This window comes from Thalassophryne amazonica, chromosome 5 (genome assembly GCF_902500255.1).
Source record: "Thalassophryne amazonica chromosome 5, fThaAma1.1, whole genome shotgun sequence".
Classification (NCBI taxonomy): domain Eukaryota; kingdom Metazoa; phylum Chordata; class Actinopteri; order Batrachoidiformes; family Batrachoididae; genus Thalassophryne; species Thalassophryne amazonica.
Genome location: NC_047107.1, coordinates 28155793 through 28183784, shown reverse-complemented (window position 1 = coordinate 28183784; position 27992 = coordinate 28155793). Strand labels below are relative to the sequence as shown.

The following is a 27992-nucleotide window of genomic DNA, read 5'->3' as shown; positions in this document are numbered from 1 at the left end:
GTTCAGATGTCATCCTCCAAAGTTCAATGGGTGAGGATGACTGTTGTTTACAACTCGGTGCAGTCTGTCGCCCTACAACGGGAGATTTTGGAACTCCTGGAGAAGGGGGCCATAGCGCCAGTTCACAGTTCAGACCAGCTCAGGGGTTCTACTCAATTTACTTCCTTGTTCCAAAGAAGGATGGCAGCTTTTGTCCTATCCTCGATCTCCGATGTCTGAATCATGATATCAAAGTGCTGCAGTTTCACATGCTCTGCACAGTAGATGTCCTTCAAACTATCACACTAGGAGACTGGTTCACAAGTGTCGACTTAAAAGACGCCTATTTCCATGTGCCAGTGGCGTCTCCTCACAGGCAGTTTCTCCGCTTTGCTTTCGAAGGTCAGGCATACCAGTTCAGGGTGCTTCCTTTCAGCCTCTCTCTCGCCCCTCGTACATTTACCAGATGTATGGCTGCAGCACTAGCCCCACTGCAAGCTCTTGGATTAAGAATCCTACCCTACTTAGACGATTGGCTTGTCTGCGCTCCGACTCAGGAGCAGGCACACACAACACAGCTCTTCTACTGAACCATGTCTCTCATTTAGGACTCACAGTGAACTTTGCAAAGATGGGAAAGAATTCCACCTACAAAGCTTCAACAATTAGTGTCAGTTCCCAAGTGCTTATTGAGTGTTGTTAGACGGAAAGGTGATGTAACACAGTGGTAAACATACCACTGTCCCAGCTTTTTTGAAACATGTTGTAGACATCCATTTCAAAATGAACAAATATTTGCACAAAAACAAAGTTTTTCAGTATGAAAATTAAATATCTTGTGTTTGTGGTGTATTCAAATGAATATAGGTTGAAGAGGATTTACACAACGTTCCAACTTCATTGGAATTGGGGTTGTACATACATACAACAAAACAACCTTCTTGCTGCGAGGCATCAGTGCTAACCACTAATCCGCCGTGCCGAGCACAAATGACGTGTAGATGTCAAACGTGAAAATGGATTCTAAAAATATTCACCCAAGTTTAGGTTACAAAATGTCAACATAATCCACAAGGATATAGAGCATTTATACACTGTTTACAACAAAGTGTGGCAGGTAACAACAACTTCAACGTGGAGTTAAAAAGTAAAAGAGTTAAATATATACTAACGTCTGGTCACACACTCACCTCTAACAACCCACTGGTGATGAAGGCAGACAGGACAAATGCCAAGTAATTGTCCATAAGATCAGGCCTAATAAAAAACAACATAATTATTTATTGGGTCATTTATAACCAAGAAGCACTATAGTGAAATTACTTTGGCAATTTTCAGAATATTCCATGGCTTTTCTATGATATAATCTCTCACCTAGACCGGGCCCGATGGGGGAGGATGACTTTGGCCTCAGCAGCAACAAAGCCGTCAGACAGTCTCCAGGTGTCCTGAAACCTGCTGGGGTCTGAAGTAAACCAGAGCAAAGAAAATCTAACACTTGATGTGTAAAAGAGATGCCCCTCATTTTTAAAGGACACCGAATATTTTAATGTGGTAAATAATTAGTGACATTACCAACAACAATGTACCGTACACTATATATATATATATATATATATATATATATATATATATATATATACACACACACACACACAGTGAGGAAAATAAGTATTTGAACACCCTGCGGTTTTGCAAGTTCTCCCACTTAGAAATCATGGAGGGGTCTGAAATTTTCATCTTAGGTGCATGTCCACTGTGAGAGACATCATCTAAAAAATAAAAATAAAAAATCCAGAAATCACAATGTATGATTTTTTAAATAATTTATTTGTATGTTACTGATGCAAATAAGTATTTGAACACCTACCAACCACCAAGAATTCTGGCTCACACAGACCTGTTACTTTTTCTTTAAGAAGCCCTCTTATTCTGCACTCTTTACCTGTATTAATTGCACCTGTTTGAACTTGTTACCTGTATAAAAGACACCTGTTCACACACTCAATCAATCACACTCCAACCTGTCCACCATAGCCAAGACCAAAGAGCTGTCTAAGGACACCAGGGACAAAACTGTAGACCTGCACAAGACTGGGATGGACTACAGGACAACAGGCAAGCAGCTTGGTAGAAGACAACAACTGTTATGATTATTTATTAGAAAGTGGAAGAAACATAAGATGACTGTCAATCTCCCTCGGTCTGGGATTCCATGCAAGATCTCACTTTGTGGGGAAAGGATGATTCTGAGAAAGCTCAGAACTACACAGGAGGACCTGGTCAATGACCTGAAGAGAGCTGGGACCACAGTCACAAAGATTACATTAGTAACACATGATGCTGTCATGGTTTAAAATCCTGCAGGGCAACAAGGTCCCCCTGCTCAAGCCAGCACATGTCCAGGCCTGTTTGAAGTTCACCAGTGACCATCTGGATGATCCAGAGGAGGCATGGGGGAAGGTCATGTGGTCAGATGAGACCAGAACAGAGCTTTTTGGTATCAACTCCACTTACCATGTTTAGAGGATGAGAACAACTCCAAGAAAACCATCCCAACCGTGAAGCATGGGGGGTGGAAACATCATACTCTGGGGGAGCTCTTCTGCAAAGGGGACAGGTCGGCTGCACCGTATTGAAGGGAGGGTGGATGGGGTCATGTATTCTGAGATTTTGGCAAACAACTTCCTTCCCTCAGAGCATTGAAGATGGGTCATGGCTGGGTCTTCCAGCATGACAATGACCCCAAACACACAGCCAGGACAACTAAGGAGGGGCTCCATAAGAAGCATTTCAAGGTCCTAGAGTGGCGTGGTCAGTCTCCAGACCTGAACTCAATAGAAAATCTTTGGAGGGAGCTGAAACTCCAAACCTGAAAGATCTAGAGAAGATCTGTATGGAGGAATGGACCAAAATCCCTGCTGCAGTGTGTGCAAACCTGGTGAAAATCTACAGGAAACGTTTGACCTCTGTAACTGCAAACAAAGGCTACTGTACCAAATATTAATAATATATATAATTAATATATATATTGATTTTCACAGGTATTCAAATACTTATTTGCAGCAGTAACATACAAATAAATTATTAAAAAACATCATACATTGTGATTTCCGGATTTTTATTTTTTTTTGATTATGTCTCTCACAGTGGACATGTACCTAAGATGAAAATTTCAGACCCCTCCATGATTTCTAAGTGGGACAACTTGCAAAACCACAGGGTGTTCAAATTTTCCTCACTGTGTGTATGTATGTATGTGTGTGGTGTGTGTGTGTGTGTGTGTGTGTGTGTGTGTGTGTGTGTGTAAATACACACATAGCGGGTAAAATAAGTACCGAAAACATCACAATTTTTCTCACTCTCACTTATCTTCAACCACGTACTCCTTTTATGGGTTATTTATCTCAGTAAATATATTTGTAAAGGTGCTACTGAAATTTTTACCAGATGTTGGTAACAACCCAAGTAATCCCCACAGACAAAGAAATCAAACCACAGATGTCTATAAATTCTGTGTAATATTGTGAAATGACATGGAAAAAAGTATGGAACACCTCAAGAAAGGGAGGTGCAAAAAGTATTTGCTGGTTGTAAAAAGGTGTCTCATTACCAAGGTGTCACACAAGAAACACCCGATGATGGGTAAAAGCAAAGAGCTCTGGAGAGCTTTGTAACCTTAATGTTCAAAAACTGATGATGCAGAGAGGACACGCACATCCAAAACACATAAGGGGCGTGCTGGATCAAGAAAAATTATACCAAAAATAGAAAGATCCGCACCACCACAGTGCTCCCATGCAAAAACGCTTTATTATTAGAGAAGTGACATTTAGGGGAAACTGCCCTTCTACTTCTCTATTAATAACACTTTTTGCATGGCAGCGCTGTGGTGGTGTGGATCTTTTATTTTTGGCAAAATCATACTGATGTCAATGGTTACAGAAGGATTTCTAAACTTCTGAATGTTCCAATGAGCAATGTTCGGGTCATAATCTGGAAGTGGAAAAAAAAAATATATGTAATTTCACCATAAACTGGCCATGACCAGGTACTTATTGCCAGATTTCTGACAGAGAAGTGAAAGAATTATCAGAAGAGTTGTCCAAGAGCCAAGGACCACTTGTGAACTACTTCAGAAAGACCTGGAATTAGCAGGTACAGTTGTTTCAAAGAAACAATAAATAATGCACTCAAACACCATGGCCTGTATGCGAGCTCACCACGCAAGACTCCGTTGCTGAAGAAAAAGCATTGACACTCATTTAAAGACTGCTGTGCAACATTTAGACAAGCCTGTGAAATACTGGGAGAAAATAGTCTGGTCAGATGAGACCAAAATTCAACTCTTTGGATGCTGTAATACACACCATGTTTGGAAAAAAGGACATTCTTGATATATATATATATATATATATATAATATATATATATATATAAATAAAAGATAGTGATCCCAAACACACAGTCAAGGAAACTCTAAATGGGTTTCAGAGAATGAAAAAAAGCTGCTAAAATGGCCCAGTGAATCACCTGACTTGAATCCACTAGAAAATTAATGGAAGGAACAAAAGATCAGGGTTCATTGAAGAGGTCCATGGAACGTTCAAGATTTGATGACCGTTTGTGGGAAGAATGGGCCAAAACCACACCTGAGCACTGCATGTGAGTAGTTTCTGCACACAGGAGGCGTCTTGAAGCTGCCATTAGCAACAAAGGTTTTTGTCCAAAGTATTAAATAAATTTCAGTAAGCATGTTCATTATTTTTTCCCTGTGCCTTTCCATTTTATTACACATACCTTAATTTCTGCATTTATTTGTTGTGGTTTTGTTGCATGTATGGATTACGTGGGCTGTTACCAACATCTGGCAAAAAGTTAAAGTCCATAACACCTCTAGAAATATATTTACTGAGAAAAATGGTGATGTGTTCAATATTTATTTTACACACTGCATAGGTGTCAGCCTGACTCCAGAAAGGGCAAAGAAGGTGCAGGTTTCTTGGTAACCACCAACTCCACCAGGTGATTTCATTGATGAATTCATCCCTTTTACCGTTAATCATTGAGTTGGTGGTTACAAAGAAACCTGCACCCTCTTATATGTATATACATACATACATACATACACAAACACACACGCATCTGGAAAAAAACAAACAAATATTGTGTAGAAGTTCAATGTTTCTGTCAGGTATTTCAGAGAATGAAAATTTTACATCTTCTAATTTCAGAACATAGAAACATAAAATGAATCATTTTGAAGTTTTAATTTTGATAATTACACCTTACAGCTCAAAAAATAGAAAATGCATATCTCAAAATATTAGATTTCAGAAGATCATTTTAAAAAAAGGATTTATAAAACAGAAATATCCAATTTCTGAAAAGTATGTTCATTAAATTATGTTCATGCTCCTTTTGAATGAATAACTGCATCAGTGCGGTGTGGTATGGAGGCAATCAGCCTCTGGCACTGCTGAGGTGTTATGCAAGTCCAGGCTGTTTTGATAGTAGCCTTCAGGTCATCTGGATTGTTGGTTCTGGTGTCTCTTATGTTCCTCTTGACAATACTTCTTAAAGAATCTATGAAGGACTGTCAGTGGGATCAATCAAGTAGAGTAATACCATAGTGAGCAAACTAGGTACTATTAGTTTTGGCACTGTAGGCAGATGGCAAGTCCTGTTGGAAAAGGAAATCAGCATCTCCGTAAAGCTTGTCAGCAGATGGACGCATGCAGTGTTCGACAATCTCCTGTTAGAGGGCTGGGTTGACTCTGGACTTGATCAAACACAGTGGACCAACACCAGCAGATGACACGGCACCCCAAACAATCACTGGCTGTGGAAACTTCACACTGGACTTCAAGCACCTTAGATTTAGTCTCTTCCACTCTTTCTCCAGAAACTGGGACCTTGATTTCCAATTGAAATGTAAAATTTACTTTTATCTGAAAAGCAGACGTTGTACTACTGAGCAACAGTCCAGTTCTTTTTGCCCTTAGCCCAGGTAAGATGCTTCTGACATTCCATGCTTCAGGAGTGGCTTGGCACCAGGAATACAACACTTACAGTGAGGCAAATAAGTATTTGTTCCTCTGTGACAGAATCTTAAAAAAAAAAATAATAGTAATAATAAAATAAAAAATAAAATAAAATAAAGTCAGAAAATGCATTGTATGTTTTTAAATAATTACACTCAACAAAAATATAAACACAACACTTTTGGTTTTGCTCCCATTTTGTATGAAATGAACTTTTTCCACATACACAATATCGCCATTTCCCTCAAATATTGTTCACAAACCAGTCTAAATCTGTGATAGTGAGCACTTCTCCTTTGCTGAGATAATCCATCCCACCTCACAGGTGTGCCATATCAAGATGCTGATTAGACACCATGATTAGTGCACAGGTGTGCCTTAGACTGTTCCACCCCCATGCTTCACGGTTGGGACGGTGTTCTTGGTGTTCTCACCCTCCAAACATGGCGAGTGGAGTTGACACCAAAAAGCTCTATCTGGTCTAATCTGGCCACATGACATTCTCCCATGCCTCCTCTGGATCATCCAGATGGTCACTGGCAAACTTCAAACAGGGCGTGGACATGCACTGGCTTTAGCAGGGGGACCTTGCTGCCCTACAGGATTTTAAACCATGACAGCGTAGTGTGTTACTAATGTAATCGTTGCGACTGTGGTCCCAGCTCTCTTCAGGTCATTGACAAGGTCCTTCTGTGTAGTTCTGGGCTTTCTCAGAATCATCCTTACCCCACGAGGTGAGGTCTTGAATGGAGTCCCAGACTGAGGAAAATTGACGATCATCTTGTGTTTCTTCCATTTTCAAATAATTGCACTAACAGTTCTTGCCTTCTCACCAAGCTGCCTGCCTGTTGTCCTGTAGCCCATCAAAACTTTGTGCAGGTCTACAATTTTGTCCCTGGTGTCCTGAGACAGCATTTTGGTATTTTATGAGGGTAATAGGTTCAAACAGGTGCAATTAATAAGAGGTAAACAATGTAGAATTGGAGAGCTTCTTGAAGAAAAACTAACAGGTCTGTGAGAGCCAGAATTGTTGCTGGTTGGTAGGTGATCAAATACTTAGTTCCTGCAATAAAATGCAAATTAATTATACAATTTTTTATTTTTTTGGTGTTGTTTAAATTATGTCTCTCACAGTTGAAGTGTACCAACAATAAAAAAAGTACAGACCTACAGCTCATTTCTTGGTCTGTGCATGGTGACTCCTGATGTAATGACTCCAGCCTCAATCCATTCCTTGTGAAGCCCCATCTTGAATCAGCTTTGTCTTACACTCTTCGCAAGGCTGTGGTTGTTACCAATCAACTTTTCATTAATATTCTTTGATCCAGAACAGCCAGAGATTTCAGCAACAACCTTCTGTGGCTTAACCTCCTTGTGGAGGGTGTCAGTGAGTGTCTTCTGGATAAGTGGCACTTCAGCAGTCTTCCCCGATTGTGGTTGTGTGCACTGAACCAGATTTGAGAGATTCATGGTATTCATACTACACAATAGTGACTTAAAAAAAATTGCAATATTTTGAGATAAGCATTTTCTATTTTTTGGAGCTGTAGGCTGTAATTATCAAATAAATAAATAAAATTATTGAAATTTTAGTTTCTATGTACTGAAACTAGAATGTGTAAAATTTTCACTCTTTGAAGTACCTGATTAAAAAACATTGAAAGTGTTCATACACACACACACACACACACACAAACACAAACACACACAGAGCTGACTTAACGTAGGAATTTCTCCACTGTGAAATCAATAAAGTCTTATCTTACTATATATATATATATATATATATATATATATATATATATATATATATATATATATATATGAATTTTCCACTTTTTTATGTTACAGCCTTATTCCAAAATGGAGTAAACCTTTTGCAAATGTATTAAAAAATAAAAAAAACAAAGAAATCACGTGTCCTTAAGTATTCATGCCCTTTGCTCAATACTTTGTTGATGTACCTTTGGCAGCAATTACAGTCTCAGGTCTTCTTGAATATGATGCCACAAGCTTGGTGCACCTATCTTTGGGCAGTTTTTCCAATTCCTTTTGCAGCATCTTTCAAGCTCCATCAGGTTGGATGAGGAGCGTCGGTGCGCAGCCATTTTCAGATCTCTCTAGAGATGTGCAATTGGATTCAGGTCTGGGCTCTGGCTGGGCCACTCAAGGACATTCATAGAGTTGTCCTGAAGCCACTCCTTTGACATCTTGGCTGTGTGCTTCAGGTCACTGTCCTGCAAAAACATGAAGCCGTCGTCCCAGTCGGAGTTCAAAGAGCGCTCTGGAGCAGGTTTTCAAACAGGAGTGCCTCTACATTGCTGCATTTATCTTTCCCTCAATCCTGACGAGTCTCCCAGTTCCTGCCACTCGAAAAACATCCCACAGCATGATGCTGCCACCACGGTTTCACTGTAGGGATGCTGCCTGGTTTGCCTCAAACACGATGCCTGGCATTCACATCAAAAGGTCAATCGTCTCATCAGACCAGTGAATTTTGTTTTTCATGGTCTGAGCTTCCTTCAGGTGCTTTTGGCAAACTCCAGGCAGGCTACCATATGCCTTTCACTCAGGAGTGGCTTCCGTCTGGCCACTCTACCTACAGGCCTGATTAGTTGACTGCTGCAGAGGATGGTTGTCCTGCTGGAAGGTTTGCCTCTCTCCACAGAGGAATGTTGCAGCTCTGGCAGAGTGACCATCAGGTTCTTGATCACCTCCCTGACTAAGACCCTTCTCCCCAGAATCGCTAAGTTTAGACGGGCAGCCAGCTCTAGGAAGAGTCCTGGTGGATCCAGACTTATTCCATTTACGGATGATGGAGCCCACTGGGCTCACTGGGACCTTCAAAGCAGCAAAAATGTTTCTGTACCCTTCTCCAGATTTGTGCCTCGAGACAATCCCTTCTCAGAGGTCAACTGAATTTACCAGGTGGACTCCAATTAAGCTGTAGAAACATTTCAAGGATGATTAGTGTAAACAGGATGCACCTGAGCTCAATTTTCAACTTCATGGCAAAAGGCTGTGAATACTTACGTACATGTGATTTCTTAGGTTTTTATTTTCAATACATTTTCAAAAATCTAAAACCTTCATTTCACATCGTCTTCATAATAACCATTTTGCAATAAGGCTGTAACATAAAATTTGAATTTCCAGCACTGTGAATACTTTCCAGATGCACTGCACATATGCATGTGTGTATGGATGCGTGTGCGTGTAATTCTGTGCAAAAGCATACAGCAGTCCATTTCTTACCAACACTTAAAAGAGCTTCTGTGAAATCTTAGAGTTGCAATGGGAACGGTAGCTAAACACCGCTCGTATAACACCGTCCACCAAACCTTTCTGCAAGACAGTAAAGATACAACAGCAATTTAAAACTGCACACAATTTACATTCACCAGTACCAAGGAGCCTTTGATTATCTTAATATTACTACTGTGTAATAATGGAAGCATAATATAATACACACTCAGGGGTGCCCAATATGTCGATTGGCAATGATAATGTGGGCAGAAGGCTTGGCCACCAGAGCCATGGGAAGGTCAGGGGTTTTGGCCGAATTCGCCACTTCACCCACTTTTAGCAATTTAATGCTGTGAGCTGTGTAGCCTGCATGTTTTGTGCAGCAGCGCTCTGAGTTTAAAAAACAGTTGTCAGCATCTCTCTGAGCTTCAAAGCGGGGTGATGACTGAGTGAGCTTTACCAAGACATTTTGTACCACGTTCTTTAAAACGCTGTGATGCACTGATCAATCCTTGCTGTGGTTAAACTCAAAACAGCTAAAGACCGTGACACGCTAACAACAAATACTAACACCCCCCCACCCAAATGTACCTAAGGTGTCTTTCTGAGGACTGCATGATTTAAAAAGAGCTAATAAACCTTCTTACCTGTCAATCAAGTCGTGCTTTCTGCATAAATACACACATCCATTCTTCCTACTCAGACAGCAAACCAGGGGCCAATCCACACGGAAAGAGGGTGCTGAGTGGGGGGGCGTGCTCCCCACAACACCCCAACATTTTTTATACTACTACTACTACTTAAAATAATAATAATAATAATAATAATATAATCAAACAACTAAAATGTTTAAGTCAGTATTAGTCTGAGATTAAGCTTTTTAACAGTTCTCCACTAAGATTAACTGATGAGCCAATGTATGTTAGCATTTGTAATGTAGGTAGATTATTTTGACTTGGTCATTTAAAAGTAAGTTGCAAGCTGAAAAGTGTGGGCACCCCTGTTGTAAAAGTTGTATGAATATTGAGACAACTCAAAATCCCTACAACAAGCTCATTAGGCTACTTGGAGCCTGATATCATCTCAAGAAAGCAACATGCCCCACCTGTTTAATCGTTTTAGTTTGTTTGTACTTCAGAAATTGGGAGATAACACAACGGTATTGTTCTTAGTTTGTCACCTTTGTGGCGGTAGCTCAGGACCTCACCTCTAAGGCCTTGCTCTCACTGCCTCCAGATGCACTTACTGAGTCTGCGGGCTCAGTAAGCACCGCAGCGAGCTACTCACACCGCCCCCGTCTAATGTACAGAGCTGCAGCCAACTCCGGCAACAGGTCCAGAGACTACTCTCACTGTTTTGATGCGGAGCGCTCCGGCAGCCCGCAAGGATAGATTTCTTGTGGAAAAATCCGCAGCGTCGCAGGGTCTCGGTAACCGCAGGCCACAGAGCTCTGTGGCCACTGTATCTTTTAATGACTTGGATCCTGTGGGTCCTGCATCCGTACCCCGCAACGGTAACACTGGAGGCAATGTGAGTGGGGGTAACAAATCATTGCTAATTCTAATGTGCCTCAGGCAAGGGAAGAGTAAACACTGAAATGTTGTGGCCAGAGGTAGATAGGGAAAGTGAATGGGATTATTTTGAGAACGGGAAAAAACCAGCATTTATGTTATTTTTTTTTTATTAATCTCTGAATATCTGTTGTTTTGAATAACAAGGATAACTGAAAACCCTGTTATAAGTCACTACAATGCCCAGTAAGTCAAAACAATGAGAAAGGCTATCTGAGAGATATGGGTCACCTTACAGGTGGCTGGAGTTGGTGCATGCCCCCAGCGTCAGTGGCTTGGGGGGTGGGAGATGTCTGAAAATGTCCTTTTCCCCACGTGGCACTGATGCATCTCTTTACAATTACTCACTTATCACAAATCTCATATTCACAACACTCTGCACATATATTAAAGCAATCTCACAGACATACAGTGCCCTCCAAAAGCATTGGAACAGTTGGAATTTCATAAAGATAATTTGTTTTGCGCCATTTCAAATACAAAAAAATACAAATACTAAAATGTCTTAATTATCTTCCTTGAACTCAAAGTACAACTTGATATAAATTAATTAAAAATATAAAAGCCAAGGTGATGGGTTGCATAAGTAATGGACCCCTTTGGTATAATACCTGTAAATAATCAGGTTTATTGGTTTATTGCCAGTTTTCTTCAGACAGGTCAGGGGATGGATACAATGAACATTTCCAAGTCACTGAATATGCTTGGACTGTATGTCCATCATTAAGAAGAAATACAAACAGTATGGTCTCTGTAGTAAATCTATGTGGAGCAGACAGTTCTCAAAAAACTGAGTGACTGTACAAAAGAGGACAAGAGTGAGGAAAGCCACTTCCGTATGCTCCAAATCTGTGTGATGCCATGTATTTCAGTGTAATTATGCTATCACCATGAATAATGGTAAAATGGGGATCTGGATGATTCTTTGATCGAAATGAGGCACGACATGACTGCACCAAAACTGATACTAATAATATCATTTATATTACTAAATACATGAGTATCTCCTAATGTCTGAAGCCTGATCCAAATAAAATTAGATTAAATTAAAACAGGCTACAATTTGCTGTTGGGTTTTTTTTTTCATTTCTTCCATGTTATCAACATCTTAAGTAACCTGAAGCTTCCTGCAGGACTTGGAGTTAAATGCACTACGCTTTCATAGTACACCGTACTTGCCAATACTGGTTTCACTATGTTTTGCTGTGCAGCATCTGTCAAAACATAATACTAACAGGGCAGCGCAATCTTGTTTGAACCCCTGCGTGACATAATGGGATCTGATCACTTCCGTTGACAGCCTGCTGTTGCGCAACATAAACACAGCATCACTTCACACAGCAAAATGTGTACTAGTTTGTTTTGGCTGCAATCACCGACGCAGTCGCACAAAGTGCAGTTTTTTTCAGTTCCCAGTGTAGATGGGAAGACAACACAAATGGGAGAGGTTGTGTTGGTAAGTTTTAGCCTACACACCTAGCCAGAGTACCTGGAGTCTCTCGCTTGCACAACCGCCTCAACATGTTTGAGCTCTGGGTCATAAACAAACCGCAGCACATCTTCACTTTCCACCCGCATCATCACTTTTTCTTTGCATTTTCACCTTGTTTGGGTGTATTTGCCCGAAAACTCAGAGAAAGTGCAGTGTTTCTGATGGGGACATACAAGGGCTGTCCTCCGATGTATGATTATTGCATATATATGTCATAATTTAACCCATTAGTGCATGCTCTCTAATGAAACATGCCCGATTCTCAGGTTCAAACAGGCTCCACCTCGAAACTGTGTAAGAACATGTTTGGTAAGTCTTACAAACTTGTCCTCACTCCTAACTGTGATTGTGTGAAGATTGTGTTAAAATGAAGAACCTAATCTTGACTCAACAAACATGGAGCAGTTTAAGTCAGGACCTTTCCAGTGATGGTTGTGGTGGACTAGTTCAGACTGGTGACCACAGGAATTGATGGTCTAAAAATGCAAAAATAAATAATCAAAGAAGCAAAACCCTGGAGCCAAACTGCGTACCAGAAATCTTCTGTCTGCAAAGAGGGGTTGTAAAATTACTTTTAACTTCCTTATCTGCACCCCCGCACCCCCCCAAAACACTTTTTTCTTTTAAGACTTACAGTAAAGGACACATTTGGTATGCAGTTGTTCAACACTCACCCTAACCTCCATATTTGGTATGCAAAGTAAGCCAATTAAAGACTGGATTCCAGAATTTCCATCCTTGCATAAGTTGATGATCCCTGTGTATAATGAATAAATGAATTAATTAATTAATAAACCCACACAAACATACTTAAAGGCCCATTCACACACTGCAAAGGTTGGTCAAATACGGCGAAACAGCAGGGAACATTTCGAATTAGCGCACCATGAAACATTGCACCGATGGGCAGGCGTGCACAACCCCGGTGTGAGGGTTCGTGCACGCGACGGTGTCTTTTGACCAGGAACACAGTGCGAGGTGCACCACATTGCACCGCTGATGTGGAATAAATAAAAAATAAAAATCAGGTGGTACCTGTGGAACCACATCGCGCCGCTTATGTGGATTAAATAAAAAACAAAAACCAACTGGTACCTGTGGAACCACATCGCGCCGCTTATGTGGATTAAATAAAAATAAAACCAACTGGTACCTGTGGAACCACATCGCGCCGCTTAAGTGGATTAAATAAAAAATAAAAACCAGCTGGTACCTGTGGAACCACATCGTGCCGCTTATGTGGATTAAATAAAAAATAAAACCAGCTGGTACCTGTGGAACCACATCGCGCTGCTTATGTGAATAAATAAAACACAAAAACCAGGTGGTACCTGTGGAACCACATCGCGCCGCTTATGGAATAAATATATATATAAAAAACAAACAAACAACAACAACAACAAAATACCACCAAAGGGATTCGTACCTGCACTTTACTGATTGCCAGCGCAAAACTTTACCACTGAGCTACCGTCACTAGCCTGTAAAATGCCTGAAATCAACAAAGAGATGGACGTGTTTAAAAAAAACAAAAAAAACAAAAACAACCATACACCATTAATAACAGCATTTTATATTGAATCCCTCTTATCCAAGTGGGCAATAAAAAATATGATCTGTCTGTTCCTGAAAGTCAGATTGCCTGCTGCGTGTTCTGATCTGACAGTCCTTTTCAGCCTGGGGGTAGCCTGTCAATGGGCTGCAGCTGGGGAGCGTGTGCAGGCGCGCTGCGGCCCATAGCATATATCGCCACAGCGATACATGTTTTTATTTATGTCCACGTGATGACAGCAAACAGACACACGCGCGTCACAGTGGGCAGTTGTTAGTCCATGTCTGTCCAAACACAGTACGTGTTGTCCAGCTGGAAAGTGCAGATCCACAGATCTCCACAGCTGCTTCTGTCGGCGGCCACACCTCCGGTAAGGTCAGTGCACACACCAAAGCCACACTCATGGGGAACTTCAACAAATTTCAATGCCAGCACGACAGTGATTGTCTACACTGTTGTCATGCCAAGAGTGCAAATGGCCAACATTTTCTCAGTGCCACACGAGCGGTGTTAGATGTTCGTGTGTGTCAGCTGTAATTTGGCCGACACCTGCCGCGAGAGGGATCGATGGGTTCGCACAGCGCACACTGTCTTTCAGCTGCTGGTTTGCGCAAATAGTTGCAGCAACAGGCGTACGAGGCATTCGAGGCAGGGACGATTTTACATATTTTGCACACAATTCCTGCTTCATGCGCACTTTGACCAAACTCTGCACTATGTGTGAAGGGGCCCTAAGTAATAAACAGTTCAATAGTAAGATACAAGTGCTATAAAACAAACTTGATTTTTCATGTGCACTTTGTACCCTTACCAGACCAAGAGCGGAAGGCTGCTACTATAGCCATTCTACTTGACAAAAAACGAGACTCACGATCTTCCCTGAGAAAATGGAACACATTTATGTGCATTAAGAAAACAAAGCAATGACATACTCCGTGTACAATACTTATGGCTCTGAAATGTTCACAACAGTTGTAAAGCAATTCACAAAGAAAGAAAATATGAAAACATAGGAATGAGTGTCTTAAAGAAACAATGGTTTGCAATAAAAGGATAAGCTGCCTCCAACCAATATAATATAAAATACTACTAGGAATGAAACCTCTGCTCCACTTGCAAACGGGCAGCTGTTTCAGATCTCTAAAGAACTCTCTAAATTCATATTTCCAAACCTTCCAATTGCACAGTGCACTTTTACACATCTTACATTTTATGATTACTTACAACATGTATTGATTGTGATATTATTTACCCACTTACTGATGGCACTAGTACTATAAACTACACTACTATAAATGACTGAGATTCAAAGTTCACCTTCGGAGTGCAGACAGAAAGAGCATGTGAAAGCATGAGAGAGTGAGAGGCTCACAATTTGAGATTAATGTGCAACATCAGTGGTAAAAAAGCTGAAGGAAGAATAGCTTCTAAAGGGCTTTTCGGTCCACGTGTGGGGCGCACTCAAGTTGACGTGTCTGCATGAGCAGAGTGTGCATGGGGCGGAGTTTGTATTTCTTTGCACAACGCTGAACAAAGTCAGAAAGTTGACGTGTTGTGAAGACTTGTGTGTTCCTGAAAAAATAATTAAATAAAAAGTGAAGCGCTCAGTCTACGAGTCATAACCACAAGATTAGCAACAAACAATCAGAAGACCAAGTGACCGACATCACCCCGCTGGGAGGAGCTTTTTTCAGGGCCAGAAACCCACAGCAGCTGGTATGATTCGAGTGGAAGCACTCAGTCTGGAATTCTTGCTTTTGGACATACACATTCTTTGCTTTTGGACAATCCCTCCTGTGGGTTCACCTCCAGCAGAGGGGGACATGGGGGTCAGGTGCAGAGAGGATTGGGGTGGAGGTTTAGGGCGGGTGGCCAGGCGGCCCGGTCCATGCTCACAGCCCCTGGCAGTTGGGGACGTGGACTGTCACCGTCGCTAGGGGGGAAGGAGCCTGAGCTTGTGCGGGAGGTTGAGAGATACCGACGAGAGATAGTCGGGCTCACCTCCACGCACAGCTTGGGCTCTGGTACCCAACTCCTGGACGCTTCATTTTTCTTGGCGTCGCCCAAGGGGAGAGGCGGAGAGCTGGGGTCGCATTACTTATTGCTCCCCAGCTCAGTCACCAAGTGTTGGAGTTCACCTCCGGTGAACGGAGGGTCACATCCCTACGCCTTTGGGTTGGGGACAGGTCTCTCACCGATGTCTCAGCCTACGGGCCGAGCAGCAGTGGCAGAGTACCCGACCTTCCTGGAGTCCCTGGGAGGGGTACTAGATAGCGCTCCGAGTGGGGACTCCATTGTTCTCCTGGGGCGGCGACAGTGAGACCTGGATGGGGGTGATCGGGAAGCACGGCCTCCCCGATCTGAACCCGAGTGGTGTTCAGTTGTTGGACTTCTGTGCTAGTCACAGTTTGTCCATCACGAACACCATGTTCGAGCACAAGGGTGTCCATAAGTGCACGTGGCACCAGGACACCCTGAGCCGGAGGTCGATGATCGACTTTGTAGTCGTATCATCTGACCTTTGGCCACGTGTCTCGGACACTCGAGTGAAGAGAGGGGCAGAGCTGTCGACTGATCACCACCTGGTGGTGAGTTGGATCCGCTGGGAGGGTAGGAAGCCGGTCAGACCTGGCAGGCCCAAACGTATCATGAGGGTCTGTTGGGAACGACTGGCGGAACCCTCTGTCAGCGAGGTCTTCAACTCCCACCTCCGGGAGAGCTTCTCCCAGATCCCGGGGAGGTTGGAGACATGGAGTCCGAGTGGAACATGTTCTCCACCTCCATTGTCGATGCAGCTGCTCGTAGCTGCGGTCGCAAGGTCTCTGGTGCCTGTCGCGGCGGCAATCCCCGAACCCGGTGGTGGACACCGGAAGTAAGGGATGCCGTCAAGCTGAAGAAGGAGTCTTACTTATCTTTGTTGGCAGGTGGGACCCCAGAGGCAGCTGACAGGTACCGGCAGGCCAAGCGTGCCACAGCCCGTGCGGTCACAGAGGCAAAAACTCGGGTCTGGGAGGAGTTCGGGGAGGCTACGGAGGAGGACTACCAGTCGGCCTCGAAGAGATTCTGGCAAACCGTCCGACGTCTCAGGAGGCGGAAGCAGCTCTCCACCAGCACTGTTTACGGTGCGGGTGGGGAGCTGTTGACCCTGACTGGGAATGTTGTCAGGCGGTGGAAGGAGTACTTCGAGGATCTCCTCAATCCCATCGTCACGTCTTCCGAAGAAGAAGCAGAGACTGGGATTCAGAGGCGGACTCATCCATTACCCAGGCCGAAGTGACCGAGGTGGTTAGACAACTCCTCGGTAGCAAGGCTCCTGGAGTGGATGAAATCCGTCCTGAGTACCTTAAGTCTCTGGATGTTGTGGGGCTGTCTTGGCTGACACGCCTTTGCAACATCGCGTGGCGATCGGGGACAGTGCCTCTGGATTGGCAGACCGGGGTGGTGGTCCCTCTGTTTAAGAAGGGGGGCCGGAGGGTGTGTTCCAACTATAGGGGGATCACACTTCTCAGCCTCCCTGGTAAGGTCTATTCCAGAGTACTGGAGAGGAGAATTCGACCGATGGTCGAACCTCGGATTCAGGAGGGACAGTGTGGTTTTCGTCCTGGTCGCGGCACACTGGACCAGCTCTACACGCTCCATCGGGTGCTCGAGGGTTCATGGGAGTTTGCCCAACCAGTCCACATGCGTTTTGTGGATCTGGAGAAGGCGTTCGACCGTGTCCCTTGGGGCACCCTGTGGGGAGTGCTCCGGGAGTACAGGGCCCAGGGTCCTTTGTTAAGGGCTATCAGGTCCCTGTATGACCGCAACAGGAGCTTGGTTCGCATTGCTGGTAGTAAGTCAAACCTGTTTCCAGTGCACGTTGGCCTCCGCCAGGGCTGCCCTTTGTCACCGGTTCTGTTCATTATTTTTATGGACAGAATTTCTAGGCGCAGCCAGGGTGTAGAGGGGGTCTGGTTTGGGAACCACAGAATCTCGTCTCTGCTGTTTGCGGACGATGTGGTTCTGTTGCCTTCATCAAATCAGGACCTTCAGCGTGCACTGGGGCGGTTTGCAGCCAAGTGTGAAGCATCGGGATGAAAATCAGCACCTCCAAATCCGAGGCCATGGTTCTCGACCGGAAAAAGCTGCTTTGCCCTCTTCAGGTCGGTGGAGTGTCCTTGCCTCAAGTGGAGGAGTTTAAGTATCTCGGGGTCTTGTGCACGAGTGAGGGACGGATGGAGCGTGAGATCGATAGACGGATCAGTGCAGCATCTGCAGTGATGTGGTTGCTGTATCGGACCATCGTGGTGAAGAGAGAGCTGAGTAGGGGGGCAAAGCTCTCGATTTACCGATTGATCTACGTTCTGATCCTCACCTATGGTCATGAGATTTGGCTCATAACCAAAAGAACGAGATCGCGAGTACAAGCAGCCGAGATGAGTTTCCTCCGCAGGGTGGCTGGGCGCTCCCTTAGAGATAGGGTGAGGAGCTCGGTCACTCGGGAGGAGCTCGGAGTCGAGCCGCTGCTCCTCCACGTCGAAAGGAGTCAGTTGAGGCGGCTCGGGCATCTTTTCCGGATGCCACCTGGACGCCTCGCTGGAGAGGTGTTCCGGGCATGTCCCACTGGGAGGAGGCCCCGGAGAAGACCCAGGACACGCTGGAGGGACTACATCTCACGGCTGGCTTGGGAACGCCTTGGGGTTCCCCCGGAGGAGCTGGGGGAGGTGTGTGTGGATCGGGAGGTCTGGGCGGCTTTGCTTGAGCTGCTGCCCCCGCGACCCAACTCCGGATAAAGCGGAAGAAAATGGATGGATGGATGGATGGACACACACACACACACACACACACACACACACACACACACACACACACACACACACACACACACACACACACACACACACACACACAGGTTGAGCAATGGAGCTTCTACAAATTTGTCTAATGTACATGAGTAATCTGAAAACAAAATGTGACGTTAGTGCACCAATGTACACTGATGTTTTATTAACTTCAAAATATACATTAATCACAAATTATACTTGAGGTTAAAAAAATTAATTTGTAGGGGTTTTCTTTAGAAAACCGCTGTGTATAAATTAGCAATTCTGATGTTTGTCTGATACATTTCTGCACTCTGTTGTCTTACGTGTTTTGCCCTGATGCCATGTTTCTGTTGAACCCGTGAAGCTATGTCACAGAGTGCAGTGGTGAAAGTTGGACTGAGTTGAAATTTGAGCGCGGCGAGTTTGAAATCAAGTAGCGGTGTGTGCTCACAGTGGAGCGAGGCGCAAGCTCGGTTTATGCACGCTGCAGTGAAAAAGGGTAGCTCTATTTCATTCCTCCTGACCGCCAGAGGGCGCTGCTTTAGCACCTGGATAACTACATGTGCGCAGCACAGAGGTCGAGAATATATACCAACAAAGTCACGCCACTGGATGTGACCTGGGTGACGTCTCTTCTTTTCTACATTCTCGCATTCTTAGAGGTTGAGAACGCATTTAGCTGCGACTGCCGCTCTCGCTTGTAGCCTCGCAACCCACCTTCGGTTGGAGCTACGTGCACTGCACACGCCCTCCAGAGGCTACAAGACACGGCTTCACCGTTTTTTGTATTCTTTGACTGACGCCTGTCGTGAGTACAACTTCCTAAACGCCGGGTGCGCGCCTTTGCTGCTGCCCTGCTGGGTATTTTCCTCTGTGCACATTAGCTGTGTTGTTTCGATGAAAGCTGGCTATTTGTTTAGTTGTGTCACTAGTGTACTGTGTTGGGCTTGCCGTGAGTGTTTTGCCACTCCTTGAAGTACTTCGTCTGGACTGCCGTTTAACAGCTCCGCTAGCAGCTAGTATTGTCGTCGTTGCTCTAAGTGACTTAGCACTTGGGCTGTGAGTTTTTCGGCTGTGTGCATTGTGTTATTACTGTGGCTGTGAGTGTTTCACACTCCGGGCCTTGTATTAGTTTTTACACTGTGAGTGTTTCACACTCCGTGCCTCGTGCCGAGTCTGCGGCTGGAGTGCTTCATGCTCCGTGCCTCGTGTCGAGTCGACGGCTGGAGTGCTTCACGCTCCGTGCCTCGTGTCAAGTTGATGGCTGCAGTGCTTCACGCTCCGTGCCTCGTGTCAAGTCGACGGCTGTGAGTGCTTCACGCTCCATGCCTCGTGTTACTATTTACACTGCGTGTGATTCACACTTTGTCTTTCCATTTGTAACCGTCAGGGCATGCATTAGCCATCTGTACGCAGTCCACAATGTTGACAGGGCCTTTGTTGCATGGCTGTAGTACCTGTTTGGCTCCCTTGAGCCCAGATGATGGACATATGTTTTCCCCTCGTGTCTTGGGATCAGACACCTGAGGGAAGCCCTGACTGGCGATGCCTTCCTTAATTGTGCCAGCATGCCACTGACAGTGAGATCTGCTAGACTTGCAGCATTGGAAAGTGGAATAATATAGTGCGACTTTGGCCTCCAGCCCCAGGAAGGAACCAAAGCACCGTAAACGCCCACATGCAGGAGCCCCTTCTGCTAAGAAGGTTACTCATGACCATGCTTTGGCTGAAACGTTGACTTCTGAGTTTGCTCAGATTAAGTCCATGCTTCTGAATCTACAGCCTAAGGATGCAGTGACAGTTCCTGTGGTCCCTAATGAGGCTGATCAGACCAACGTAGTTACTCAGCAAGAGGAAGATGTCGTGTCTATTGCTGCGACTGATTCCTTGTACATGACAAGTGATATAAACTGTGTGGAGGATGAGAGGGGTCTTTCTCCAAGCCATTCATTAGTGGGCTGTCACACCTTTGAGGCAGAGTCCCTGCCGCAAACCGGACCTGGACTATCCTGTTCAGTTGGCTTTATCCAGGCTTGGGGTCGACAATCCCCCTGCGGAAACCACCGCTTCAAGTGTCTTTTTCAAAGTCACTCAGAAGCCTGAGTTCAACATTCCAGTTTCACAACCATATATCGAGGAGCTCCACCGATGTTGGGCGGACCCCAAATCATTGACCCATCTATCGCAGGACTGCAGAGCCCTTAGCTCTATGTGTGATTTGGCGCAGTATGGTCTGAACCGTATGCCCGCTGTTGACAGCATTATTGCGAACCTGGTTGTGGCTCCAGCTGATGCTGCTCGGCCGAATGCCCGCTACCCACGACCTCAGTGTAGGGTCACTGATGACCTCCTCACCAAAAGCTATGACATAGCTGCTCGCATCGGTCACCTAGGCAACTCACTGTCCCATTTAGCCCTTGCCCTCTCAAAGTCTTTGAGGGAGGCAGAGGTTGATGATGCTACGCAAAGTCTTAGTGATGCCTCACTCCAAACCTTTGCTTATATGTCCAGAGAGCTTGGCAGACTGATGTCAACCCTTACCATCACTAGACGTCAGGTGTGGCTTGCGCAGTCCCCCCTGTCCGAATCCTGCAGAGGCACACTCCGTTCACTGCCGGTTCTTCCAGGCCAAGTATTTGGACCTGCGGCCCAACAAACTTTGGAGCGTGCTGTTGAGGCTAGTAAATCTCGGCAACAGTTTGTTGACCTACACCGGTCTTCCAGACCTCAGCCAGTCAGACGTGCTAAAGCTTTTCACTCTACATCCAGGCTTCCGCCAACTACCAGAGCTGCTCCTGCTTTTGCAGTGGAGGGCCAGCTCTCCCAGCGGCCTGCCTTTCGGGAGCCTACGGGCAGAACCCCGAGAACTGAACGGTTTCACAGAGCTTCCAGTAATCGCGCCCAGAGGTCCTCAGGGATGCGAAGCAGAGGTGGTCGGGTTTGACTGCCAACGTCTGGCCCCCAGCCATTTTTCACAAAATCAACTCAGCCACTGGGAGGCTCAAGTTCAAGACCCATGGGTCATTTCAACCTTGTTCGAAGGTTACAGAATTCAGTTCAGATGTCATCCTCCAAAGTTCAATGGGGTGAGGATGACTGTTGTTTACAACTCGGTGCAGTCTGTCGCCCTACAACGGGAGATTTTGGAACTCCTGGAGAAGGGGGCCATAGCGCCAGTTCACAGTTCAGACCAGCTCAGGGGGTTCTACTCAATTTACTTCCTTGTTCCAAAGAAGGATGGCAGCTTTTGTCCTATCCTCGATCTCCGATGTCTGAATCATGATATCAAAGTGCTGCAGTTTCACATGCTCTGCACAGTAGATGTCCTTCAAACTATCACACTAGGAGACTGGTTCACAAGTGTCGACTTAAAAGACGCCTATTTCCATGTGCCAGTGGCGTCTCCTCACAGGCAGTTTCTCCGCTTTGCTTTCGAAGGTCAGGCATACCAGTTCAGGGTGCTTCCTTTCAGCCTCTCTCTCGCCCCTCGTACATTTACCAGATGTATGGCTGCAGCACTAGCCCCACTGCAAGCTCTTGGATTAAGAATCCTACCCTACTTAGACGATTGGCTTGTCTGCGCTCCGACTCAGGAGCAGGCACACAACAACACAGCTCTTCTACTGAACCATGTCTCTCATTTAGGACTCACAGTGAACTTTGCAAAGAGTTCTCTTGTTCCCAGTCAACAAACGACCTTCACTGGCATGGCCATCAACTCCCTGACTATGACTGCATTGCCATCCCCGCAGAGAGTGGACGATGTAATTTGTCTCGTCTCACACATTCAACGGGCTGTGACGCTGCCTTTTGGTTTGCTGCTCCGGTTGATGGGCAAATTGACTGCAATGTCGCTAGTGGTACCTTTGGGACTTCTGTTCTTACGTCCCCTACAGATTTGGATCAACAACCTAGGCCTCAACTCAAAGTTGCATCAGCACAGGCTTGTACAACTCTCCAACCAGTGCCTTCTGCACCTCAGACCCTGGGGGAGCGTGGACTTCATCTGCAAGGGTGTCCCTCTAGGCTCCGTCCCTTCTCGCCGAGAGGTGGTTGTTACAGATGCATCACTAAAAGGTTGGGGGGCCGTGTGGAATCACAGGATGGTGAGGGGTGTCTGGAGTCCTCAGGAGAGACTCCAACACAACGTGCTGGAGCTTCATGCTGTGCGACTGGCTCTCAAGCATTTCCTCCTGGCCCTGAGAGGAAGACATGTTCTTGTCCGGTCGGACAACACGTCAACAGTCTATCACATAAACCATCAGGGGGGCACCAGGTCCAATCACTCATTGGCAGAAACTCAGAGGCTTCTCTTATGGGCGTTGCCTCGCCTTCAAAGTGTCAGAGCAGTTCATCTGCCCGGCGTACAGAACAGCGCTGCGGATTTACTCTCCAGACAGAAACCACCACCGGGAGAGTGGAGACTGAACCCGATTGTGGTCCAAATGATCTGGCAGAAGTATGGTGTAGCGGAAGTGGATGTTTTCGCTTCAAGCACCTCGACACATTGCCCACGGTGGTACTCCCTCTCGGAATCAGACAGCCAGCTGGGGCAGGATGCACTGGCTCACCCGTGGCCGGATTGCCTCCTTTATGCCTTCCCTCCTCTCCCGCTGCTGATGTTGACACTGCACAGGATAGATCAGAGCAGCCACAGGGTGCTGCTGGTTGCTCCATTCTGGCCGGGGAGGATTTGGTTTCCCATGATTTACAAACTCCTCGAGGGGGAACCTTGGGCTCTCCCGGAGAGGAAGGATTTGTTGTCACAGCTACAGGGGAGGACTTGGCACCCTCACCCAGAACGCCTTCAACTGAATGTGTGGCCGTTGAGGGGCCGGACTCCTTGTTAAGTTCTTGTGACCAGGCTGTTGTTCAGACTATACTTAATTCACATGCTGCTTCTACCAGGGCTTTGTATGACAACAGATGGAAGCTGTTTGCGCGGTGGTGTGAGAACCAAAAGTTAGACCCGGAGCATTGCCCTGTGCCTATTCTCCTCAAATATTTACAAGAACTGCTGGAGAAAGGACTTTCTGTCGCTACCTTGAAGGTTTATGTTGCTGCAATCTCTGCCCGGCACGTCTACGTTGATGGACGGTCAGTAGGTTCACACCTCTTAGTGTGTCGTTTTTTGAAAGGTGGTCTACGTTTGCGGCCTCCAAGGCTTGCATGCGTACCTTCATGGAGGATTTAAGCTTATCCCCTTTCAAACCTGTTGAAAGTGCTGATCTTAAATGGGTGTCAGTGAAGACTGCCTTTCTACTTGCAATGTCTTCGGCTAAGCGGGTGGGAGAGCTCCATGCCCTATCAGTCGCTGTGGACTGTTTGTGATGGAATTCTGACGGATCTGGGGTTACGCTGTGGCCTAATCCTTCCTTTTTACCCAAGAGAATTTCAACCTTTCATGTTAACCAGCCAGTTTCCTTGGCTGTGTATGTCCCGCTTTCTGATCCAGGATTATCTGTTTCAGGTTCCCTGTGTCCTGTCCAAATGTTGAAGCAGTACATTAGTGCGACTGCCGGGATCCAGAAAATGGATGCCCTGTTTGTGTGTTACGGTGATCACAAAAGAGGCTGTGCTGTCTCAAAGCAGCGACTCTCGCATTGGGTCGTGGATGCCATTTTACAAGTAGGAGGTCTGTCCAAAAAGTATTAGACTTTTATTTTTTTCAAAAACCATATGGATTTGAATCATGTGTGCTTCCAAGAGCCAACCTTGAACCTTCATGCACATGCGTGATTTTTTTCACGCCCGTCGGTTGCATCATTCGCCTGTGAGCAGGCTTTGTGTGAGCACTGGTCCTCCCTCCTCGTTGGATTTTCATTGAGAGGAAAATGTCTGAACGATTTGGAGCTTTGCTGCATCAAATTTTTCCAGAAACTATGAGAGACAGCCAGGTGGAAACCATTCAGAAGATTCAGATGGCTTTCGGGGACGATCCTATGGGCATCACACAGATTAAGGAGTGTTACAACCGGTTTAAAGACGGCGCACAATGGCGGAGGGTGCGGCGCGTTCCGAGCGGCCATCGACATGCTGAAACGACCAGATCATTTCCAAAGTGAACGCTGTGTTGATCCGGGACGTCGTCTGACTACCAGAGAAATTGCAGAAAAGGTGGACATCAGCACTTTTTCAGCACATTCCACTATTACAGGAGATTTTGTAATGAAAGACATGCGGAAGTTGGAAGTCTCACAGGACATGTTGTGACATGTCCAGCTCTTACACAATTCCTCGGATACTCACTCGACTGAAAAGCCACCGAAAGCCGTCTGAATTTTCCGAATGGTTTCCACCTGGCTGTCTCTCTCAGTTTCTGGAAAAATTTGATTCAGCGCTGCTCCAATCGTTCAGACATTTTCCTCGCAATGAAAATCCAACGAGGGGGGAGGACCAGTGCTCACTCAAAGCCTACTCACAGGCAAATGACACAACCGACAAGCGTGAAAAAAATCACGCATGCGCATGAAGGTTCAAGGTTGGCTCATGCAAGCACACGTGATTCAAATCCATAAGGTTTTTGAAAAAAATAAAAAGGTCTGATACTTTTTGGACAGACCTCGTATACAGGTCCAGAGGTCTTCAGCCTCCTAAGGTTATGTGCCATTCCACCAGAGGGGTGTCCACCTCCTGGGCTGCACTGAGAGGTGTCCCTTTGAGTGATATTTGTGCTGCTGCTACGTGGGCTTCATCCTGTACCTTTGCCCACTATTACAGACTGAATGTGGCTGCTCCTCCTGCGGTGACTTCGGCGGTGTTGTCTGCCTCCACTCCCCACTGCTGATGCGAGGTGAGTGTGACTCTTCGTGACCTTGTTGGTATTAAGTCATCCAGGTGCTAAAGCACCGCCCTCTGGCGGTCAGGAGGAATGAAATAGAAGCAGACTTACGAATGTAACCGCGGTTCTATGAATTCCGGATGACCGCCAGAGTTGCTTGTCACTCAAGAGTCTTGCGAGTTCATTCCGAAAAGAAGCGAGCGCTGGGTGCGTCTGGTATATAAAGACAACCACTGATGTCACCCAGGTCACATCCAATGGCGTGACTTTGTTGGTATATATTCTCGACCTCTGTGCTGCGCACATGTAGTTATCCAGGTGCTAAAGCACCGCCCTCTGGCGGTCATCCGGAATTCATAGAACCGTACTTACATTCGTAACTCTCGGTTGGCAGCATTATTTTGTTGCCATTTTGAGCACAAGGTGGACTTATACTCTCTCTCAATCATTCCTTCCTAAAAATCTTTGACAACAGGGTTTCACACAAACACAACAAAAGTCAAAAGATGAGTAGAGTTCCCAGAGACTTGATCTGTAATAATGTTTTACTATGACTAAGGTTGTATTTATACTTAAACTCTTGATTAATGACTCATAATTTAGTCTGCTTCACATCCTTACTAACGTCATTCTGGAGTCATCTAGCCCTGATAGCAAGGATCATATTACAAAAACACGACACAAACCATCAACTGATACAAGAACATTGAAAACAATAAACAGAAGGAAATGTCACAACATTATCCCTTTGTTTCTACTGCAACACTGTCACTGTTCACATTCCAAACACTCACTTAAGTTGCCCTTCAGCCGTATCTGCGTTGTGACGGTAGTGAAAATCTGTGAAAGGTGCGAGAATTTGCTGTGGGACAGAACACACAGAGACAGAGACAGAGAGAGAGAGAGAGAGAGAGAGAGAGAGCGACAGAGAGAGAGAGAAGGGGTACAAATTATAAATTTGTCAAACGTACACTTCTTCAGTCTAGTTATTGCACCAGTAGTGATGAGAAAACAAAGTCGACAGCAACTTTCAGAACTGAGTCCTCACACACAATTAATGAGCCTCTTTCCTACTGGAAGAAAGTATGAAGCAGGCTGTTGCCACAAGATTTTCTTATTGCTTCAACAATACTTTTTGAAAATCGAAGTCTGCTGCCGTATGGAGTCCCGGAACTGATGCAATGCATGATCCAGTCTTTATACAACCCCTGGCAAAAATTATGTAATCACCGGCCTTGGAGGATGTTCATTCAGTTGTTTAATTTTGTAGAAAAAAAGCAGATCACAGACATGACACAAAACTAAAGTCATTTCCAATGGCAACTTTCTGGCTTTAAGAAACACTATAAGAAATCAGGGGAAAAAATTGTGGCGGTCAGTAACGGTTACTTATTTAGACCAAGCAGAGGGAAAAAAATATGGAATCACTCAATTCTGAGGAAAAAATTATGAAATCATGAAAAACAAAAGAACGCTCCAACACATCACTAGTATTTTGTTGCACCACCTCTGGCTTTTATAACAGCTTGCAGTCTCTGAGGCATGGAATTAATGAGTGACAAACAGTACTCTTCATCAATCTGGCTCCAACTTTCTCTGATTGCTGTTGCCAGATCAACTTTGCAGGTTGGAGCCTTGTCATGGACCATTTTCTTCAACTTCCACCAAAAATTTTCAATTGGATTAAGATCCGGACTATTTGCAGGCCATGACATTGACCCTATGTGTCTTTTTGCAAGGAATGTTTTCACAGTTTTTGCTCTATGGCAAGATGCATTATCATCTTGAAAAATGATTTCATCATCCCCAAACATCCTTTCAATTGATGGGATAAGAAAAGGGTCCAAAATATCAACGTAAACTTGTGCATTTACTGATGATGTAATGACAGCCATCTCCCCAGTGCCTTTACCTGACATGCAGCCCCATATCATCAATGACTGTGGAAATTTACAATTTCTCTTCAGGCAGTCATCTTTATAAATCTCATTGGAACGGCACCAAACAAAAGTTCCGGCATCATCACCTTGCCCAATGCAGATTCGAGATTCATCACTGAATATGACTTTCATCCAGTCATCCACAGTCCACGATTGCTTTTCCTTAGCCCATTGTAACCTTGTTTTTTTCTGTTTAGCTGTTAATGATGGCTTTCGTTTAGCTTTTCTGTATGTAAATCCCATTTCCTTTAGGCGGTTTCTTACAGTTCGGTCACAGACGTTGACTCTAGTTTCCTCCTATTCGTTCATTTGTTTTGTTGTGCATTTTCGATTTTTGAGACATATTGCTTTAAGTTTTCTGTCTTGACACTTTGATGTCTTCCTTGGTCTACCATTATGTTTGCCTTTAACAACCTTCCCATGTTGTTTGTATTTGGTCCAGAGTTTAGACACAGCTGACTGTGAACAACCAACATCTTTTGCAACATTGCGTGATGATTTCCCCTGTTTTAAGAGTTTGATAATCCTCTCCTTTGTTTCAATTGACATCTCTTGTGTTGGAGCCATGATTCATGTCAGTCCA

At 45.0% G+C, this 27992-nt stretch overlaps 1 protein-coding gene and 1 long non-coding RNA gene across 2 annotated transcripts in view; both read right to left on the bottom strand.

The window, feature by feature from the left end:
• The window catches only part of LOC117510233 (rapamycin-insensitive companion of mTOR-like), a 179871-nt gene that overhangs the window by 76439 nt on the left and 75440 nt on the right, over window positions 1-27992 (bottom strand). The window contains exons 9-11 of the mRNA XM_034169867.1: window positions 26264-26331; window positions 14695-14762; window positions 13006-13088 (exon numbers count right to left, since the gene is read on the bottom strand). Of these exons, the coding sequence (XP_034025758.1) occupies window positions 13006-13088; window positions 14695-14762; window positions 26264-26331 (219 nt within the window). The remainder of the gene's footprint in view (window positions 1-13005; window positions 13089-14694; window positions 14763-26263; window positions 26332-27992) is intronic.
• On the bottom strand, window positions 1153-9307 carry LOC117510234. The gene is made up of 3 exons (XR_004560650.1): window positions 9278-9307; window positions 1354-1444; window positions 1153-1236 (listed from the first exon to the last, which is right to left on the bottom strand). It is a non-coding gene; the product is annotated as an uncharacterized LOC117510234 (long non-coding RNA).